Source organism: Musa acuminata, chromosome BXJ1-9 (genome assembly GCF_036884655.1).
Source record: "Musa acuminata AAA Group cultivar baxijiao chromosome BXJ1-9, Cavendish_Baxijiao_AAA, whole genome shotgun sequence".
Lineage (NCBI taxonomy): Eukaryota > Viridiplantae > Streptophyta > Magnoliopsida > Zingiberales > Musaceae > Musa > Musa acuminata.
The window spans coordinates 15,816,424-15,839,154 of record NC_088335.1 but is presented as its reverse complement, the minus strand read 5'-3'; the positions used below and the strand labels follow the sequence as shown (position 1 = coordinate 15,839,154).

Genomic DNA, 22,731 nt, shown 5'->3' with positions numbered 1-22,731 from the left:
GCTGTGTGGATCACCGCTAGAGAGGAGGATGCATGACCTCTTTCACCCTCTCCTAAGGATCTGCAAGGAAACAGGGATATACGATCTCCCTAGGTAACACAATCTCTATACGCAGTTTTGTGTTTTGCGGATTTTTTGCGCACCAATCTTCGCACGACGACGAACATCTTTTTGAGAATCGGGGATTTTGTTTTCTTGTTCTTCCGCTGCGCATATGATGTCGCCCCCAATGATTTCCCAACAATTTCTCCCTATGTCAAACATACAACAAATGTATAACCTCCATGGTTCAAATTATAGGCATACTAACCACACAATTGGCATGTCATGAAAAATAACATATCAATTACTTTCTTATAAAACTAAGAGTTTAATAAATATTTTTTTATATATTTTTCATAAAGGATGTAATCATATATTATTTTCCTAATCCTTTTCAAATATAATGCTAGATAAATATTTTCATATAAATTTAGATAAGATAACTTAAAAACACTTATAAGCATTTCCAAATTTTTAACGTTTTAATTATTTTACAATACTTTTAAATAATAAAGATTTATAAATCATATAAATAATATGTATTAATCAATTTCAAATGTATGTTTTAATACTTTTGAAAATATATTAGATGAAGTTATCGAATATTTATTCTGATCGTATATCCTTGATATAATATATTCTGATTTTTTTAACCTTTTTTTTAATTGACCAATTTCCTTCTTTTATTTTCTTCCTAACATAAATATCCAATCAAGTAAGAACATGAAGATTCCTCAGTCTATAATCTAAAATATAAATCTAATTAATATAAAAGCAAGTGTATTGAAAACTATACCTAATATATTTTTTTGTGAATCCATTTGTATCAAAACCGGTCCTCGATAATTTTTCTTTTTGTTTTTTTTTTTATTCTAGGGAGCTAAAGGGATGAAGTCGATCGACTATTTGCAATTTAGTCCCCATAAGTTTTATATTTACATTCAGGTTCTTGGTAAAATTAGGGTCTTTAAAAAATATGCTCATTCATTTAGGACTTTGTAACTCTTCGTATGAAGGAAAATTTTAATCTTTATAACTTCTATAATATATAATGATAGAGATTTAAGTAAGGAGTTGCTTGGTGAGAAGATCTTGAGTATTCTTTGATAAATTTAGATTAGGATTAGAGATTTATGTAGAAAGATGAGCCTTTTGTAATATTGCTCTAAATATTAATATGATTATTTTTTCTAGGAGTCTAAAGAGAGTAAGCAAAAAAGTAGTAGAAATTCTTAAGTATTTATATGAGGTGTACAAGGAGCCTAGAGATTATGAGAAAAAATATATATAAAAAATTATTCGATATTTATATGAAAGGATATATAAGAGGAATTGTGGATGAGTTGGAATTAATTGGGGAGTTTTATAATTTATGTAAAAGAAGAATCTAGGTTTCTCTATGAATATAGACAAAGAGTGTTAAATCATATTAATTTGTATCAAATTATTATTATAATTTTTATTATTCATCATTGAGTTTCTCCCCCCCCCCCCCCCCCCCCCAACACACTCCACGTCACGATTCCAGCAGCCGTTAGGAAGTGGGAAGATTGCAAATGAATTGTCCGGGAAGCATGCTGACTAGGAATTGATGCCCACGAGAAGTAGGCCCCACAAGCAAGTGCAACTAACGTTAAAAAAAAATGCAACACAAAGTGGGAGCTGCAGGAACGACCGGACACGTATGTTGTCGTGTTATGTGATTGGTTCAGTTTCGGGGGACGTGCCCATTCGACTAAAAACATCCGGCGGAGGTTTAGGTCTCCGATAATGAAATGTGGTACACACACGCAATAATATGGACCTACTGCTCGTGCGCGCGCATGTCGTCTCCACCAAAGTTCCCCGCCGCCGGCCACCCCCGCACGCACCTGTGCCTCTCCTAATTAATGTCGAAATTGTCGGGTTCCGATACAATCCAACCAAGGGGAGAGGTCGCATCTAGCTGGAAGCCACCACAATGACTGATCCCATTACGAAGCAGAATGTGAACCGACACGTTAATCACTAATGTTATTCCGTACAGTTATAACTATCATTTACTCATTCACGTACTCCCTGTGTGCTGGGAAAGGAATAAACTACGACGGCCACCTTCGCTTACTGTTTATGACAATGATGCTTGTTCCATTTAAGTTCAATTAAGATGTCAGTCCTTTCGTGCATTTAACTTCTTCCTAACATTCATTCGAAGCTTTCATAAACTTGTTAACATGCAGTTGCAGTTACATTTAAGTAAAACATAATTAGCCTTTGAGCTTTTCCCTAGTAATTTTTTTCTACCAATTAAATAACGGTGCATCAGGATGTGACAAAACACTTTCTCATTTAACTGTAGTACCACTTACAGAGACCACGCGCGTATGCACTCTATCAGATCAATCTGCTACCATATGTACAGCCAAGAAAAGGAGAGAGAGAGAGAGAGAGAGAGAGAGAGAGAGAGAGAGAGAGAGAGAAAGCGAGAGACATGGATGGATGCCTAAGTTCGCAGTAGAAATATACTCAGCTGTTGCCCGGTGCTTCCAATCGGATTGATCATATGAAATGACTCCGAATCCACCGACCCGATGACCCGCTCGAAGCTCGCCCGAAGGTACAGGAGATCGCCACTGCCAGACTTTGTTTCTCTGGGAACGACTCCGGCGCCGACCGATACGGATTGCATTAGCTTGAAGATGGCCGCCTCGTCCTCGCTCATCTGCCGGCGGACGGCGTACCCCACTTTGCGGCCGTTGCAGTACATAGACCACGACGGGACACTGAAGAGCGCCATGGGCATCGATGAACGAGGGCGAGAGCGGTCGCATTCGAGCGCTATGCGGAGCACGCCAAGCTGCATCTCCTTGGCGAGGTAGGCGGTGGGGATGGTGAAATCGAGCAGGAGGATGGGCGAGTTCCGGGAGGGTTCGTCGTGCAGGCAGAAGCTGACGCGACCGCGGCGGTAGCAGAAGAAGGTACCGGTGACGATGGTGGTCGTGGAAGAGCCGGTACCGTGGGTGGAGCGGGTGTCGACGAAGTCGTGAGAGGCGTCGGAGGGTGGGAAGACGCAGCAGGGGACCATGTGCTGGACGAGGCTGCGGAGGGTGCGACGGAGGCGCACGTCCCTCGTGCAGTCGACGGCGATCGACGTATCGATGATGTGGAGACCACTTTGGCTCCCCAAGTCCATCATCGTCCTCATCTTCAAATTGTCACGGCAAGAAAGAGAGCGTTGGTGCGGTGCGGGGAACGATGCTTGAGATGGCCTCCTCTCTAACTAAGGAGGCAAGCGGGGCAGCCAAGGAGGGTGTCGGAGTCAGTGGACTATTCGCACGCATATGCACTGAATCCAATAGTCGCCAATAAAGAAGAGGAGAAGCAATTAATTACTGGTCGAGAGTTCGTTCACTAGAATTAACGGTAGGATTAAGTGCTTAATTATTTAATAGGACCGATGGAGATGTGCCCCTCTTCATGCATGCTGCGATGAGACTCGAGTCAAAGCTATGAACAAATCAATCAAAGATCGAGTGTAGTTGTCAAGGGGACCATGCACGCGTCCTACCTCGTTGGCTGATACCTCATGACATCAGATTTCTTTGATTCCCCGGCTGAGTCCGGCGATCATGAATCAATGACAGTAGTATGTCTTTTTCGTTTGAACGTTTGCAAGAGTGGGTTTCCGTTGTTCTACAAAGGGAGAGAGAATAGCCTTCAGTGCTTAGTGCTTGATACTGTGCATGACATGCAAGAACCAGTGGCGATGAATCACTTCATTGAGGTAACCACGAATATAACATCGGGACCGTATTCCCCTATGGCCGATCGATCTTATCTCTTCTGTAGATTAGTCAACATCAAGAGAGACGTGCATGCTGGGGGGCAACAATTTCACGTGGAAAGAGATGGACCATCCTCCCTTCTTTGCACTGTGTCACAGCCCTTCCACTGTCAGCTAAAACACGGTGAGAACCGGTTCTCCTTTGCATGCATAGGAGGAGGAGGAGATTCTCCTCTTATGCTTTCTAAAGCCTGGACTCTGATTGGCTACGTTCGTTTCCCTCATCCTTCCGTGTTCCATGTATCAACTCAATGAACTGATGTCAACTCTATTGGTCCAACGCAACTTGACGAAAGACAAAAGGAATCGACAGAGCATATAGAGATTGACCTAACGATGTTGATTAATTGACCAAATATTGACAATGCCATGTTGGATGCCAGCTAGGAAGTCAAAATAGGACGATGCACGACTGTTCCGTGATACTTGCTAGTGTATATTTAAAGGCACAGTAGGGGAGGGCTTCAGTGGGTTCCGATCCTTCGTTGTACGTAACTGGTGCAGCATACCCTCTCAACTTTCACAACACAGCTCAGAAATGATAGTATTTTATTGGATTGCCTGCCCTTTTTATTCTTATAGATATTACTACTGTACACTTGCAGTACATCAGTTGTTCTTTTAATCCGCATTGTCTTAAAGAGTATTCCACTTACAGTACCTTCGTTGTCTTTCATGATGCGCGCACTACAAGAGAGATCGAACCTTGTACAAGAGAGTAGCACCTGACAACTTATTGATGCATGGTAATGATGATTATAGAGTTTATAAGCTATGGGTTCATTAATATATATATATATATATATATATATATATATATATATATATATATATATATATATATATATATATAGAGGCCGTACGTGTAGAGGGGATATCGATGGTGTGGCTTCGGCGGGTCACTCTTATTTGCCATTTGTACAAGTTCAATACGTCCATGGCAACAAAAATAAAATAGTCAACGGAATCCATAATAATAATAATAATAATAATAATAATAATATACTAGATTGAATCGAACAATCGTGAAACAAATAATTGGATAATGAATATGGCAATGCATTAATCAAGAAACATCAGTATGATTAAACAATTCTTTTCAGGAAAAATATTAAGTATAGATTTTTTGATATAGTTTAAATATTAAATTAAAATTTATGATTAGATAAGTGATTGGTTTAAAAGTCTTAGTTACGACAGCAAATCTATTTCTATCGACATAAGATATCCATGTCCTCTCCCAACACACAGGACAAATATCTTTTCCTTAAAAATATTCTGAAATTAACTTAGTTTTTCTTCTTGTCTTAGCTTTAGAAATCCATAAAATAATAATTAAAAATTGCTTGAGAGATAAATTTTAGTGTTATCTTATCTTCTTCTCTATTAAGAATCAACTATTCCTTTTATTTTTTTAAGAGTGACTCAAACTCTCTATCATGTGATCATCTTTAAAACCATGTAAAATATTTTTTACTAAATCTTCTTATTCAAGAAGAACTCTTATTACAATTTTCTATGTATAACAATATTCTATATTAAATCATCACTTAAAAAGTCAAAAAAAGAATCATCACTTGTTCCTTGAATCCTCGAGTTCGAAGGTGATCTTTTTAGCCTTTTGATCTTTCTCCATCAATCATTGCATCATGATGATCTCTTATGTCGATTGTCTATCTGGTACCTTTCAAGTAATTACGAATGGAAGTATTATTTCATAAAATTTTAAAGCTAAGATAGAAAGAAAAAATAAATTATTTTAAGATATTTTTATGGAAAAGATATATGTCCTCCACATCAGATAGATTATTATTGTGCAGAGTCTAAGGAAAGTGAAGACCTCATCAGATGGATTTTCCCAATAATATTTATATTGAGATTAACGGCGTTGGAATCGTACAAGAACAAGATGCATATTATGATATGAAAAATATAATAGTTGACAACATAATTTTTGTTGAAGATGATAATTTTACTTTCACAAAGTATAAAAGCACTTCTACATCCCTATGAAAAACAAGAATTTACTAAACCGAATAAGTTAATAGATAAAAATCAAGAAGATCTTCCTGATACTTATGCTAAAAGGGTCCTTGTTGATAATCTAGAATTTTTTTAAAAGCTAGAGTGAGAGATTTTTTTTTGGTATATGATAATCTTAATCATACTGAATTTATATTCAGTATGATTAAGACAGATAAGACAAATCAATGCATAAATGACTATTGTGAATTGCATAACTTGTGTTATTATTTTTTTTAAATTTTTTTTATTTAAGCACGGCACATGTTATTATGATATCAAAGGAGATTACATCAAGTTTCAAGACTTCTTATAATATATATTTTTGAAAAGTCTAATTTAGTGAAGGATGTTAGAACATTATGTTAAACTTTATGATTAATTATGAGGTTATTTTAACAATCTTAGTTAAGATAAGAGTCAATCTTGGTTGAACTCAAAGTTTTGGGTTGATAAATAGGAGACAATACGATGAATCGAGTATTCTAAGAGATAAGAGATAAAAGAGCTAAGACATGAGGAGTCAAAAGTTTTGAGTTATCATGATTAAAAAAAGTTTAGTTTTGAAATTTCTTTACTCTTCTTCTTCTGTACCATCACTGATGCGTATATCGAGAAATGTCTACTGCACCTTCTCGACAAATTTTGCAAGACGAATAAAATTTAACAAAAACAAATTAAGGTGTATGACATACGTAATAATACTCCCCAGCAGTGGGGAGTGCCATAGAATTTTATCATATAAAACTCTTGTATTATGTTTGAATATGTATATCGAATGCTATCAACAAAGTCGAACAGTTGACTGTTTGCTGGTTGACCTTAACGAGTAGTTATCAACAGGAAACATGTTTCAAATTTGTGGAGAATCTACGCATAATGTTGGAGTTAGCTCTATAAACATACAAAATATATCTTACATTGATCCTTTTAATTTTATATTATTTTGATTTATGATGCATGTGGAACACATTTGAAAAAGACATCGAGGATCAAATGCACATTTCAAATATGAATTAGTGTTTGGTAATTTTTTTTCAAATTGTATTTGATCTGGATGTTGCATTACAAATATTCAAATATTGATGCTATCTATTAGCATTTCACCATTTGTCAGATGCTAATGAAATTATTTAAATTTCTTAAAGTACTCAATAATATTCTCTAAGATCACTAGATGGTTACTATATGATAGAAATCCTAACCCTTATTTACTCTCGATTTTTGTCGTTATCGACTCTTCTCACAAGTCTGCCATGCCACTTGCTCAACCAAGTGCTTGCTTCGTTGGGCTACTGTTTCGTCGTACGCTTGCTCCATCGAGTCACCCACACCATTGCATCGCTAATCTCAAGAATAGTACTAACTCTATTCTCTAATTTCTAATTTATTTTTATTAGATTGTATAGCCCTATTTAACTTTGGTTAAGATATATTAAATATCTAATTAAATTATGATTAAAGTTATTAGCTAATAGAAGAGAAAATCTATTTATGTTAAGAAACCCTAAGAGAAAATCTTGATCGGAGAGACTCTCTTCTTCCTAGATTCTTAGCTCTCACTTATATATTGGCAAAACCATATCTATATATCATAGAGACCTCTTCTCTCATCTTCCTAATAAGTCTTTCTTCCATTAATTGTAGGAAGAGAGGAGAATATAAGTCTAGCTTTTTATGTAAATCTATGAGGTGCTACAATGATGTAGATGCATAGAGGTAATAGAGGTATTTTGTTGATTATCACATCAAAAGTTATGCACCAATATGTTCTTGATCTACAATGTTTATGATTTCAATCCTAACAATAAGTTATTCTATATTACAATTTTTATTTCTTACTATTGGTATCAAAATCATGCTATTGAAATCTAAGTTATCATATATCATTACATAAACTAGATCTATTTATGCATTAGATATATTTTTGATTATTTGTGCATTAGATCTATTTTATTTATATCATATTATTATTTCTATTTTGGTCGTATAACACTTGCACCATGTGATCCATGTCGCTCCTCAACCTTAAAGGCATTGTATGCATCATTCAAGTATTCAGATTATACCCAAGTCTTCTCTTCTGTTTGCTCGCCTGCTTGCAAGTGATAGAATTTTCCTTATACTTGCAGGTGGAATTTGTAGGAGAGTCACTTCCCTACCTAATCATTTGGGTAGGGTACTAGTATTCTTACTTACATAGTATCTATAGTGAGTAATTATTTAGTAAGTATAAGCCTTTATAGTTTTATTCAGGTAAGGATACATCATATCATGTATAGCATATCTTAAAATCATTGTTATAATACAATTAACAATAAACACATTATCATCATGTTTTTATTCATTTTCATATGCGAGATTAAATTTTTATTTTTATCACAAATAAAAATAGATAAATATTTCATTTCAATACATGCTTAAAATATTATCTTTTATATCAGGATCATAGTAAACATTTAAAATGCATATTTGCTTCCCATTACTTAGTTCAAGATTTTCTTTTTTTTCTTTTTCTTGATCTTTATGACAAATCACCAAAAGCAATTCTTGATCCTTAGTTCAAGAATAAGTCATATTAATTTCAGCAAAGATTTTTTTATAGCAACTCGTGACTAGAAGCCCTTGTGTCTAGATACTATATCATTAACCATTATTAGAATAAGAGTTTCATTTTTTCATTTATATTTACAAAATTTACATTCTAATTTATATTGTTGGAATTATAATAGCATTTTGCAGCATAATGGCCAAACTTTTTGCAAACAAAACATTGAATTCAAAATTTGTCATACACCTCATTTTCTATCTCGTCCATGGCTTCAACTTCTTTCATTTGTATTGTCTCTATTATGCTTGTTTTGTGCTTCTTAAGTAGGTTGACCTCTTCCACTTCCTCGTTGCCCATGTTGCCCATGGTCTCTATCTCTTTGACACTTCGGTTCTCCTTTCTTTTTTAGTGCAAGTTTAGTTGTAGAGTTTGCTCGAATGGCTTATTTTTTTCTTTTATTGTAAGCCTTTGTTCATGTGCTTGAATTCATTAATTGTTCCAAAGAAATTTGTTCTAGACCTTTCGATTCTTCAATTGCTATGATAACAAAATCAAACTTTAGATCCAAAAATCTTAAATTTTCTTCATTATCTTTGGTCATTTATTTATTTTTATCATTCCTTCTCGTTTGGTGAATAATAGAAATGACTTGGAAAAGTAATCGAAGGTAGTTTTGCTGTAGTTTTCGAAATTTACATATTTTTTTCACCTTTTTCACACCATCAAATGTTTTTTTAAAAGTGTCTCATACCCCCTTTGATATCATCAGGAGATAATCTCGAATGTTGCTTTGTCAAGAGATTAGTGTATAATGAACAAGCTTTTTTTCTTCCTCATTCTTTGATTTTTGAATTATTTTGTTGTTTCTTTATATATTTGTGTGTCTTTCTTTGTACTTGATTCAGTGAAATTATCTTCTATAAACTCCCATACATCTAGAGCATCTAGAAATGCCTTCATTTGTATACACTATAAATCATAGTTCTTCTTCATCAATCGAGGGATTTGTATTGGGAATGCATTCGAGGAAGCCATTGGTTAATTTGGCTTTGATACCGATAAAGGAGGAAGAAGGAAGAGTAGAATGAGATAAATTTGGACAAGGAAGATGTTTTTCTCTCAAATGTATTTACTAAAAACCTGTTACAACTTCAGCACACACGCACACAAAGGGGTACAATACATGACTTTATATAATCCAAGACTCTCAATATAATGTATTATATTCAATGAGATAAAATCCATATTGGATTTCTCTCGTCATTTGAGTACTAAAATTTAATTTTAATTTGTTTAGTATCATGCAAGAATTTTTTTTATAGATGTGAAGTTTGTGGATGTGAACAAGTTTAACACTCTAACACAAAGCCCATTTCCTACAGTGAAATAGATCGCACGGGTCGTGTTTTTGATTCACGTAAGCGTCATAAACATCTGTTGATAATTATACACCATGTGGATCCTTAATATGTTGATGTTCTCTCTTCGCTTCTATAGTTCCCAGCCATGTAAACTGGAAAGCCTTTACCTTCATTTAAGTTTGATGAATCGTGACGAACCAATCTTTGCACCGCGAAGAGGGAATGAATAGAAGAACTTTGGTAGCGTGAGGGAGAAGCTGTATGGCATTCTGGTCTGCGTCCCAAAGTAGCAAATTGAAGCTGCTTTACATCAATATCACACCATCTTTTAAGCACACGACAAAGTTAGGCAATAGGTCGTCGTTTTCATTAGTTGGTAGGTCCTTCTGAATCGAATAAGAACCCCTTTTGAAAGATCTATCGCTATCTGTTCACAATGATAGGAAGCAGATGGAGCTGGATACAAAGTAGAGAGAGGTCACACTCTTTTTTGGGCAAACAGTACTGGATTTATCATGAAACTATGCCTCTAATCATGGCTCTTGCTGTTATACTTTCCTTCAAACATATGCTAACCATCTTAATACAGAGCAGTCAAGTAAGGATGACAATACCGTATCGTGTTTTGTTTCTTGGTAGCAGATTGTATACATCCTGATGATGTAAGGATGACAAGGACATATTCGATTCCACGAGTTCCTTTCGTTGTGAAAAATGTTACATGAATTGACTTGCAAAAGCTTCAGCTTGGCTTCTAGGGGAAGACAATGCCAGTGTCTGATCTTTTACGTTGTAATGCTCTTAACAATGTGAAGTTCCCATCAAAGAGAAGATTTACGTGGTCTACAGCTCGGTCGTCTTGCCCTAAAGAAGCTTCATGTGGGACAGCTTGAGTTTGATTTCTGCTGCCACCAATATGCTTAGCTGCCCATGGTGGCAGATGTACGTTACAGCTGTGAGCAAGTTAGCAAGCCCATCAGTTCATATCTTGGGGGAATCCTCAATGGCATGTGCTTCTCAGATCACAGTGCAGGATACTTTGTTGCTTTTCCCCAGCATATATTCATCGATGCTCTGCCGCCTTCCACGAAAAGCAGTGCATTCTCGAAGGAGGAGGAGGAGCAGGAGGAAGCATGAGCAATCTTACTGCCAAGACACCAAGAAAACTTGGGACGACGTCGACTGCCATGGATCTTCCAGCCACCCCAAACCCGAACCTACAGGGAGACCAACTCCTCCATTTTAGCCACCCGCAACACCCATTACTTCAAATCAGCTTACCCTACCTCTTCACATGTATGGGCTGCAAGGAATATGGTGCCGGTAGGAGGTTCAGATGCCAAACATGTGGATTCGATCTGCATGACTTCTGTGCACTCGCTCCTCCTGCTCTACACAACCATCCCTTTCATCACAAGCATCAGCTCGTATTCTTCACCAAACCAGGTAGACCTCCATGCACCACACTGTTCAGATTCACGTAAACGTCGTAAAACTTCATGCAGAACCTAATTATATATCTGTATGTATGTGTACATGCTCATTTCATTCACGACGGATCATCATGAAGGCGGTTTTCTACGTTGGAAATGCGACGTCTGTGGCAAAGCAGCCAAAGGATTTGGTTTTCGTTGCACCACATGCAGCTTCGGGATGCACCCTTGCTGCGCGGCGATGCGTGTGGTGATGAACTTTCCGACACATCAACATCCCTTAGTTCTTTCACCGTCTGCAGCAGTTGCGACCGGAGATGCCAGCACAGTCTGCAATGTGTGCCAGAGGAAGAGATCTGGGCAGGTTTACCGATGTGCAGCAGCGTGCGGCTACTGTCTCCATGCGGCCTGTGCAAAAGACATGGTTAACGGCCTTTATGTTCATGGTTTACGGTCGCCGGACAAACCTAACAACATGCTCGGCACCGCGGCGAAGCTCACGACTCAGGCGTTGGTTGGGATAATTGGTGGATTGATCGAGGGGATAGGAGAAGGAATTGGGGAGTTCCTCATGGACAACATTGGACGTGGTAGCTGCAGAAGTATTAAGCACAACTAGTATATATATATATATATATATATATATATATATATATATATATATATATATATATATATATATATATATATATATATATATATATATATCCTCGACAGTAGAGGTATGTCATCCACTTGTTATAGCTGCTAAGTTGTTAGAATCAGAACCCACTTGTATAATTACACTACTTAATGTACTGATGAAGTAGCTCGTATCAAACTTCTTAGTATGTTTTCTTCATCACTTATGATTTACGACACTCCCAAGGGTGGCAACTGCGAGTACATATGTGATACTTGAACTCTATAAAACACTTGTATACGGAAGAGAAGTATACCTAATTGATCGTGGTTTTTATAGTTCTTTTCAAGAATAGAAAGTAAACGAAATGGACTATAATGTCTACAACAGATAAGAGACGCACACACACACAATATATATATATATATATTTGTTTCTCAGGTTCTATAACATTTTTGAGTCGAAACACACAGCTACCAACCTTCAAAACCTCTGCTGTCAGTGAATTGGGACCTTTGGAGGAGAATGCTGCTACTCGAGGGGCCGGCCTCGATCCCAACACAGTTTCCACCGGCAAAATAAGCGTGCTTGGTTTCCTTTTAAGCAAGCATTAACAGATTGTGATGGCATATAAGATTCAGCTATGAAATCCAAAACCCTTTTTGGTGGAAGCTGCACCCAACCTGGTGTGGTTAACGTATGAGAAGATCTTATTGCCGATTTCTTTTCTAACAGTGGCTGCAGGAATAGCAAATGGTATGGCCACATCATTCTCCGCTTCATCTATCATGACCATCCCGAGGCCCCCAGCTTTCTGGACCACCAGGCTTTTCTCTAACCTGGGCTCCGCTGCACTACCAGAATGGCGACAGATCAGAATTTTCCCTCTGGCCTTTGTTCTGTTCAAGGAGCTATCCAGGCAGAAGCTACATGAGAGAGAGAGAGAGAGAGAGAGAGAGAGAGAGAGAGAGAGAGAGAGAGAGAGAGAGACTTAATCAGTAAACATGCAGCTTATTCTGATTGATCAATCGATTTCAGGACACTCCTCCATTCATCACCTTGACTGATAAGGAGTGAAGTAACCTCCATTGACTTCAGAGGCCGAGATGATCCTGGCTGATTTGTTCATCTTAAAAGAACTCAAGCTTTCACCCTGTTTGTGACAAAACAGATCTTAGGAACTTCGGTCTCCTAGGAAGAATGCAATGAATCTAGTCCATTTACCATCAATTCCCTCCCGTTTCCTAGCACAATCGATGAGGTGTATTCTCTGTCTGTTGAGCTGGCACCCACTGTGAGCATCCACGGTGCAAGATTAGTTGCAGAGCCTCGACTTCCGACATTGCCAGCAGATGAAACAACCAGAATACCGTGGCTGGTAGCGTGGATTGAGCCTATCGAGATTGCATCGTTGAAGTAATCTGCTTCAGGATAATTGGGGCCTAAAGACACAGATAATATGTCCACTCCATCTCTAATTGCGTCATCGAAGGCTGCTAGTAAGTCGGCATCATAGCAGCCCGAGTCCCAACATGTCTTATAGACTGAAATCCTCGACATTGGAGCGCCTCCACGAGCTCCTCCAGCCCCCAGACCATTATAGTTCATGTCACTCACATACCGGCCAGCAGCAATGGAGGCCGTGTGGCTACCGTGGCCTGAACTGTCCCTTGGAGACTTGAAATTGGCAGCCTTATCTGCATTCATGTAGTCACCGTGGCTTCTTTCTTCTGCTTCATATCCACTTAGATAGTATCTTGCTCCAATTACTTTCCTGTAAGCATCGAAGAACATCAATATCAATTGAAACAAAGTTACTAAATCCCACATCAAGATAAGCATCGAAGGTACTTGTTGCAGGAAGACTGTGTAAAGGATTCTCCAACTTGGCATTGTCCTTTCCATCTTGAAGCAACTTCCGGCATCCCGACGTCACTGAAACTAGGAGACTGTGGCCATATCCTTGTGAAGAACTCAATCAATTGCGAACAGTAAGAGAAGCATGAATCAAGAGTGTGGCCATATCCCGGACTCAACTTGCAGTATCTGCAACATCAACAAGGCCAACACACCTGTATCAATGAATCCGATGATGACATTCTCTTGGTTCTTGGTAGAAAATCCTGGAATCTCCATCTCCTCGTTGGTTCCGAGGCCAATGAAATCCCACGAGTGAGTTGTATGCAAGCTTCTCTTCAGGTTCGGGAACACCGATACCACGCCAGGCATCTCCGTATCACCAAGAAACCAATTCCAGATTAACCAAAGGAGTAAGTTTTGAGAAGAATGTACATCCACTGGGCATCATCAACGAGAAAAATCACCAGCCATTTGTGAAGCCTGTTCTTTACTAAGTTTTGCAACAAACCCTCTAAATCCATTGATATAACTATAAACATGTGATGCTTACGCTTCCTCCGTTCTGTTGATGGACCAAATTTCTTAAAATCATATATATTTCTTATACAAAATGGACAAACTTCCCTCGAAACCAGCTAAAATCCAGAATTGAAACAGAAACTGACCTTCCTCCGTGAACTGCAGTGAGAATTTGGTGATTCTGCTTCAAAACGTCGTCGGAACTCTGACTCCCCTTGCTGCCCATATAAACATGGACCTGAAGGAACACACAATTGAGAGAAAGAAGCACTCGAGACCATTAGAAAATCAAAGGAAAAATCACCTGAAACAAACAAGCAAAAGGAAAAGCATACCTGAGAAGGATAGCACAGTCTTATCCATGCAAGTGTGATAGAGAGGAGAAGATAGAAAACCACACCACTCGGAGCCATTTGTGAGCAATATGCGAGTGTCTCAGAGAGGGAGATAGGTGGTACGTTTATGTAGGGAAGGGGGTGGTGGTGGGATGGTCTTCCAGGACGATTGCTTGCGGAAGTATCAACCGCTCATGAGGTTCATTACCGGAGGTGGCCGTTAAGGGTTCTTCTCCGGGAAGAAACACAGGGTAGTACACCAAGGATGCGATGCTGAGGAAGAACAGAAAGAGGGCAACAAAGAAAAGAGGATGATATCATGTCCTCCAAACTATACTTTCTTTATGACATTGAGGACATGTGACAAAGAATAATAAGATGTTGTCATGTCATGTCCTCCAAACATTTCTTTGTTTAAGATATGAGCATGCAGACGATGTGATTTGAAATTTGACCTATAGTAGCTGCAATATCCAGCCTGTAAGCATGGGGGGGGGGGGGTGGGGGGGGGGGGGGGGGGGGTGGGGGTGAATTAGTGTAGCGAAAAATCTTCTACGATTAGTTTGCAGTTATGATAAAAATCAAAAAGTAAATGCAAACTGAAATATGATGATCGTACGATTAAACTGATTTACGTCTAAATACCGATTCGGAAAGTGCAAAGCTTGAAACCCAATCGTATATACGCAGAAAACAGTAAGCTTTTGAGGAGGTTTGCAGTAAAGATAATATGCTCAAAGTAAATGCAAACCGAAATTTAGAGTGGTTCGGTCAATCTTGACCTACATCCACTTTTGGCTTCCTCCACCGACGAGGTCACCGACGTCCATTAGAGGCCTTTCTTCAATAGGCGAAGGCCAACCATCCTTTTACAATTTCACTCCTTTTGACGGGCTTAGGAGACAACCCTTACAGAATTTTCTCTCCTCTCTTTAAAGATCAGAACTTAGAAGAAAAGAGGGAGAAGAACTTTTGGCCTTTACAACAATTTTGAGCTCTAAAGTTCACAGAATAAGATCAGGATTTCGGTGTGTTTGAGTGCCCTTTCAGTGCTGAAAGGGTGGGGTATTTATAGGCCCCAACCCAGTTTGAATTCCGAGCTCAAAACTGTCAATTCCCAGAATTCCGGGATCTGGCGGTTGCACCGCCTGACTGAGGCGGTTGCACCGTCTGGCAGAGCTCGAAGACTGAGCCTCTGGGCAATGCCACCTCTTGTCAGGGACGGTTGCACCTCCTGCTAGAGCTCAAAGACTGAGCTCTAGCGGTGCCATCGCTTGACTGAGGTGGTTGCACCTCCTGCTAGAGCTCGAAGACCGAGCTCAAGAGGTGCCACCTCCTGTCAGGGGCGGTTGCATCGCCCAGTCTCGCTCGGAGACTGAGCCCAGGAGGTGCCACCGCCTGGCTGGGGCGGTTCAACCGCCTGGCAGAAATCAGGGTCCGAATGGGTTAATCCATTCGGCCCAATTTGGGTTTTTCAAGGGCCCAATTGCCCCAAGATTAAGTTAATGGGATCACCTCCCATTTCCAACTTAATCATTGTGCTAACTACGATATTTCTTAAGACATTTACTACAACTTGCTCCGGTGCGTCAATCGCTTCTTCCGGCGAACTTCCATCAATCATCCGATGAACCCTCGGGGATGCTCCTGCGGACTTCTGGCAAACTCCTAGACTTGCGACAATCCACTTGGCGAGTTCCGACGAGCTTCTTTGGCAAGCTCATGGACTTCTCAGATTTGTTCCCGCGGAACCTCCGACAACTGTCCGAACTTCCGTCGAACTCTCGAACTCCCAACGTGATCATTGTCTTGACTCCGGCGCAACTCCTACTGCATATCTTACTTTCATCGTAGTTAATCCTGCACACTTAAAACAAAACTTTGATTGAGACAATTAATCCTAAGCAATTAACCAAGTTGTCCGGCATGTCATTGGTCCCTCGACGCTTCATCCGATTCTTCGGCGCATCGTCCCCTTCTGCAGCCAATTGCCCAATCGGTCAGTTGACTCCGCAACTCCGATATCCTTGGCACAATACCCGCTCTTCTTGGCCCGATGCCCGAGTCCACGGCCCGAAGCCTTCTGTCGATACGTTGACCGATCCACCGGCCCGACGTCCAATCTTCTGACATGTTCCTCCGGCACAACATGATTTTCTTGCTTTAATTGTCTCATCCTGATCGAAGCATCCTACGTCACTCAAAACGCAGATTAAATCATATACATATATCAAGTAGTTTCATCATCAAAATACGAGATTCAACAATCTCCCCCTTTTTGATGATGACAACCACTTGATGACGGAGTTAAACTTAACTCCCGGAGTTTAAACAAACTCCCTCTATCAATATGCCATATTGATAGAATCTTGAATTCAAATTGAATTCAAGTCATTGCAATATTTATCATGAATACTTGCAACACATCATCATGAACTTATGCATAAACGTATGCATAACATTATACTTCTCCCCTTTTGTCATCAACAAAAAGGAGAAGTCCAACTATTCTTGTGTTTGAAATATTAGTTTAACTTATTGTATGAAAAACATAATATCAAGTTTTATCATCATGCAGGTTTGAAGCCAGAAAATTTAGCAAATGTTACATCATGCCTAGAACATTCAAGCTATCAAGTTTTAGATATGCAAGTTTTACAGCATATAAGATAGCACTTTTAGAACATGCAAGCTAGCAATGTTACAACATTTTAGAACTTGCAAGCTAGCAATTTAGAGATGTTCAAGAAGGCAACTCTTGCTTCTTGAAATATGCAAGTTGCAAGCTAGCAAATTTTTGCTTCCTTTGCAATGTTTGAGCTCGTAATTTTGCTTCCATTGCAAGGTGTAAGTTTAGCACGTTTAATTTTCTTGAGATAGCAACTATTTGCTTCTCTTTATACTACAAGCTAGCAATTTTTACGATATGCAAGTTTTACTACATACAAGCTAGCAAAAATTTCGAAAGCAAGTGCAAGATAGCTTTCTTGTGTAAGCTTATGATTCTTGCTTCCTATTGCAATGTGCAAGTTGCAAGTTTTGCTTCTTGAGATAGGCAAGATAGCACTTTTGCAATTTTTGTTTGGCAAGCTTGTGATGTTCAAGATAACAAGCTCTTTCTTGCTCAAAAGAGGAGTGTAATTTTTGCTTTCATCTTGAATTGTGTAAGCTAGCTAGTTTGCCTCTTTTCATGATGTCCACGCTAAAAATTCTTGCTCCCCCTTTGTCATTGTCAAAAAGAAGGGAAGATCCTTTTTTCAATTTTCAGATTATGACAAAGGTAAGTATCAATTTTATTTGTGCATCATTATATATTCAAATTAAAACATACATAATTTCAAAAACCTTATTTTTCATGCACGATACCGAAAAATAAATCAATCATCATTAATGAGTATATCATATATGATACTCAAACATTAAAATTTTTAAGCATTTATCAACATGTTGATCATGATACCAAACATTCATCATTTAAAATATTCATGATACATATCATATGCAATACATTATGTACATCATTGTCATAAGTATTGCATGCATCATTTCAAATTCATGAATATTTCATCATTGCATGCATCATGCCAAATCATAAAATATACAATCATCATTAATGCATGATTCCTAATCATCATTTACTTTGCAACATGATGGTACCAAATTTGTCAAATTACATTCTACCATACATGATCAAAACTTCTTATTTGTATACATCAAAACAAATTAATGAATATTTCATGTATTCTTATCATCACATAAGGAATATCAAGAAGAATTATTAGGCGATGAGATAAACATTTCATGAATACAAGGAATTGCACAAAAATTATATCATGAAAGACATGATTTCTTTTTGAAAAACCTACTCCATAATTAATCAAAAGAAAATATTAGGAGAACGATTAATGAAAAAATCTTCATTCATAATAAATCTTAATTTGTAAATATCACGGAACCAAGATCATGATTTTGGATAAAACTCATTCAAATTCAAATCACCAAAAATCATTTTTACGATTCACAAAATTCGTAACATAAGTAGATTCATGATTTCATTGATAATATATTTTCCCCTTTTTTAAGTATTTCATTTTAAGTGATTGATTTCATGTTAGCATGCTTTTTCATTTATGTTAAACATGCATCATGTTTAGGATCGAAAAATTAATTTCATCATAAAACCATCAAGATCAATAGATTCTCAAAAATGAACTATTATGATCAAGAAAATCTGAAAATGAAATTTAACACTTTCATACATTCAGATAAGATTTTGCTATAGATTTTCAAGTTCAATCATGAAGATAAAACATGCTCATGATCATAAAAATTTTGTATCCAAAACACATAATTTCCAACATGTTATTAAGGCATGTAATAGTGTAAAATCATCATGGCAATTAAGTGATTTGAACATTGAATAAAGAAAGTCCGAAAAATAATCTTAACAAGTTCATGCATTCGAGCACATTTTTACCATAGTTTTTCAAATACACTCATGAAAATAACACATGCTTATCATCATGTATAGCTTAAAATCTCATGCATAAAATTGTTAATCAAAATATTTAATATTACATCATTATGCATTTCTTCAAATCAAACATGATTTTTTTTTAATCAAAATGGAAATCAACGTAATACATATTATTACTTCTTAACCATGATTTCATATTTTCAATCAAAATCATTTTATTTGTTTATCATAAAATATGCAATATTATCATTTTTGAAATTACTTAGCATGATCATAATTTTTTTTTTAAACATGTAATTTTTAAGAAAATTAATTCTAAACTAAAAAAGAAAATACATCATGAGAGCATCAAGTAATTTCAAAATAAATTAGGGGGATTTCGATTACCTCATCATTGAAAGCGATTAAGGCGTAGTTTGCCACCTCGCCTTTCTTGATTTTCTTCTTATCTTCGGAGGAGCTCGATTCATCCCACTTTGTGTTCTTCTTCTTTGGCATCTTCCTTCATTCAAGTTTATTATTTATTTTAGATTTTTGTTTAATAAACTTATTAAGATTTATGGTTCGAAGTTCAAGTTCATCATTGTCCTCATCACTTGAGTCATCGCTCAAGTGGTATTCATTTGTCCGGAGTTCCAAATCCTTCCTGTTCTTTGGAAGGTGATTTTGTTTATCATGTTCATCATATGCATTGTGCACCATTTCATATGTCATCAACGAACCAATTAGTTCTTCAAGTGGTAAGTTGTTTAGGTTTTTAGCTTCTTGTATTGCAGTTTCTTTTGAATCCCAATTCTTAGAAAGAGAACGTAAAATCTTGTTTACGAGTTCAAAATCCGAAAAACATTTTCCAAGAGTTCTTAAACTATTGACGACATCCGTGAAACGGGTGTACATGACGCCTATAGTCTCGCTTGGTTGCATTCGAAAAAGCTCAAAATCATGCAATAAAATGTTAACTTTCGAGTCTTTGACTCTACTAGTTCCCTCATGCGTGATTTCAAGTGTTCGCCAAATGTCAAAAGCTGTTTCGCACGTAGAAATCTGATTGAACTCATTTTTGTCCAAAGTGCAAAATAAGGCATTCATAGTCTTTGCGTTTAAAGAAAAATACTTCTTCTCCAAATCCGACCATTCGTTCATCGGTTTAGAGGGAAGTTGAAAACCGTTTTCAACGATATTCTATAAATCCAAATTCATAGAAATCAAGAAAACTCTCATTCAAGTTTTCCAATAAATGTAATCCAATCCGTTAAACAACGGTAGACGAACAACCGATAAGCCCTCTTGAAAGCCATGAAGAGCCATTTCTCTCGAGTGTAAATCCGAAATGAGAAATACCGGGCTCTGATACCAATTGTTAGGATCAAGAGCACTAAGAGGGGGGGGGGGGGGGGGTGAATTAGTGCAGCGGAAAACCTTCTACGATTAAAAAAAACTGCGTTCGTTCAATAAAAGTGATTTTAGTAAGAAAGCTGATTCGTAAATCACTTTAACTTTTGATTAAGCGAGATGCAGCAAAGATATAAATGATATAAAGGCAGTTTGCAGTTATGATAGAAATCAAAACGTAAACGCAAACTGAAATATGATGATCGTACTATAAAATTGATTTACGTCTAAACGTCGATTCGGAAAGTGCAAAGCTTGAAACCCAATCGTATATGTGCAGAAAGTAGTAAGCTTTTGAGGAGGTTTGCAGTAAAGATAATATGCTCAAAGTAAATACAAACCGAGATTTAGAGTGGTTTGGTCAATCTTGACCTACATCCACTTTTGGCTTCCTCCACCGACGAGGTCACCGACGTCCACTAGAGGCCTTACTTCAATAGGCGAAGGCCAACCACCCTTTTACAGTTTCACTCCTTTTGACGGGCTTAGGAGACAACCCTTACAGAATTTTCTCTCTTCTCTTTAAAGATCAGAACTTGAAAGAAAAGAGGGAGAAGAACTTTTGGCCTTTACAATATTTTTGAGCTCTAAAAATCACAGAATAAGATCAGGATTTCGGTGTGTTTGAGTGCCCTTTCAGTGCTGAAAGGGTGGGGTATTTATAGGCCCCAACCCAGTTTGAATTCCGAGCTCAAAACTGTCAATTCCCGGAATTTCGGGATCTGACGGTTGCACCGCCTAGCAGAGCTCGAAGACTGAGCCTCTGGGTAGTGCCACCTCCTGTCAGGGGCGGTTGTACCTCCTGCCAGAGCTCGAAGACCGAGCTCAGGTGGTGCCACGTCCTGTCAAGGGTGGTTGCACCGCCCAGTCTCACTCGGAGACTAAGCCCAGGAGGTGCCACCGCCTGGCTGGGCCGGTTCAACCGCCTAGCAGAAATCAGGGTCCGAATGGGTTGATCCATTTGGCCCAATTTGGGTTTTTCAGGGGCCCAATAGCCCCAAGATTAAGTTAATGGGATCACCTCCCATTTCCAACCTAATCATTGTGCTAACTACAATATTTCTTAAGACATTTATTGCAACTTGCTCCGGTGCGTCAATCGCTTCTTCCGGCGAGCTTCCGGCGAACTTCCGTCGATCATCCGATGAACCCTCGGTGATGCTCCTGCGGACTTCCGGCAAACTCCTGGACTTGCGACGATCCACTTGGTGAGTTCCGATGAGCTTCTTTGGCAAGCTTATGGACTTCTCGGATTTGTTCCCGTAGAACCTCCGACGACTGTCCGAACTTCCGTCGAACTCTCGAACTCCCAACGTGATCATTGTCTTGACTCCGGTGCAACTCCTACTGCATATCTTACTTTCATCGTAGTTAATCCTGCACACTTAAAACAAAACTTCGATTGAGACAATTAATCCTAAGCAATTAACCAAGTTGTCCGGCATGTCATTGGTCCCTCGACGCTTCGTCCGATTCTTCGGCGCATCGTCCTCTTCTGCAGCCTATTGCCCAATCGGCCAGTTGACTTTGCAACTCCGATATCCTTGGCATAATACCCGCTCTTCTTGGCCCGATGCCCGAGTCCACGGCCCGAAGCCTTCTATCGATACATTGACCGATCCACCGGCCCGACGTCCAATCTTCTGACATGTTCCTCCGGCACAACATGATTTTCCTGCTTTAATTGTCTTATCCTGATCGAAGCATCCTGCGTCACTCAAAATACAGATTAAATCATAAACATATATCAAGTAGTTTCATCATCAAAATATGAGATTCAATAGTGAAGAGGTCGACTAGAGTTAGGAGGTTATTTCTTAGAGAAGCATTTGCAGTTATAAAGGAATAGGAGTCTTGAGTAGGAGTCATATTAGGAGTTGTTCTTAGAGAAGCATTAGGAGTTGTAAAGAAATAGGAGTCTTGAGTAGGAGTCCTTTTAGGAGTTAGGGTTTAAAGGCCCTATAAATAGCCATGTATTCATCTTTTTTTAACAAGTAATAGATGAATCTTTTCTCCAGCCTTTGAGCAGTAATTTGGAGAAAGGAACCCCTATAGAGTTCCAAGGAGGCTGATCCCCTAAAGTGATCAACCCCAAGCTTAGAATCTATAAGGGTTCTAACACTTGGTATCAGAGCAGCATTCTTGGCGTCTCACTACCCTTCTACAGCTATCCATTAGCCCTCCACAACAGCCCAAAGCAATTCCCACAATTGCTTAAAATATCGTCGCCAAATTCCATCGTCATCTCCACCATCGTGGATCAGTTTTTGATCTCCCCGTGAATTACAATAGGT

General features: G+C 38.3%; 3 protein-coding genes across 3 annotated transcripts; 1 reads left to right on the top strand and 2 right to left on the bottom strand.

Annotated features, from left to right (window-relative positions):
* Positions 1-2,405: 2,405 nt before the first annotated feature.
* On the bottom strand, positions 2,406-3,341 carry LOC103998472 (protein MIZU-KUSSEI 1-like). The gene has a single exon (XM_009419954.3). It carries the CDS (start codon positions 3,224-3,226, stop codon positions 2,525-2,527), a length of 702 nt encoding a protein of 233 aa, XP_009418229.2. The 5' UTR covers positions 3,227-3,341; the 3' UTR covers positions 2,406-2,524.
* Positions 3,342-10,916: 7,575 nt separating this feature from the next.
* Positions 10,917-11,851, top strand: LOC103998480 (protein VACUOLELESS GAMETOPHYTES-like). Its single transcript, XM_009419961.3, has 2 exons — positions 10,917-11,245; positions 11,370-11,851. The coding sequence occupies exons 1-2, from the start codon at positions 10,933-10,935 to the stop codon at positions 11,849-11,851; spliced, it is 795 nt and encodes a 264-aa protein (XP_009418236.2). The 5' UTR covers positions 10,917-10,932.
* A 358-nt stretch (positions 11,852-12,209) lies between these two features.
* LOC135593376 (subtilisin-like serine-protease S) lies at positions 12,210-14,851 on the bottom strand. The gene is made up of 7 exons (XM_065083359.1): positions 14,569-14,851; positions 14,380-14,471; positions 13,927-14,276; positions 13,706-13,803; positions 13,079-13,628; positions 12,913-13,007; positions 12,210-12,780 (listed from the first exon to the last, which is right to left on the bottom strand). Exons 3-7 carry the CDS (start codon positions 13,951-13,953, stop codon positions 12,492-12,494), a joined length of 1,059 nt encoding a protein of 352 aa, XP_064939431.1. The 5' UTR covers positions 13,954-14,276; positions 14,380-14,471; positions 14,569-14,851; the 3' UTR covers positions 12,210-12,491.
* Positions 14,852-22,731: the final 7,880 nt, after the last annotated feature.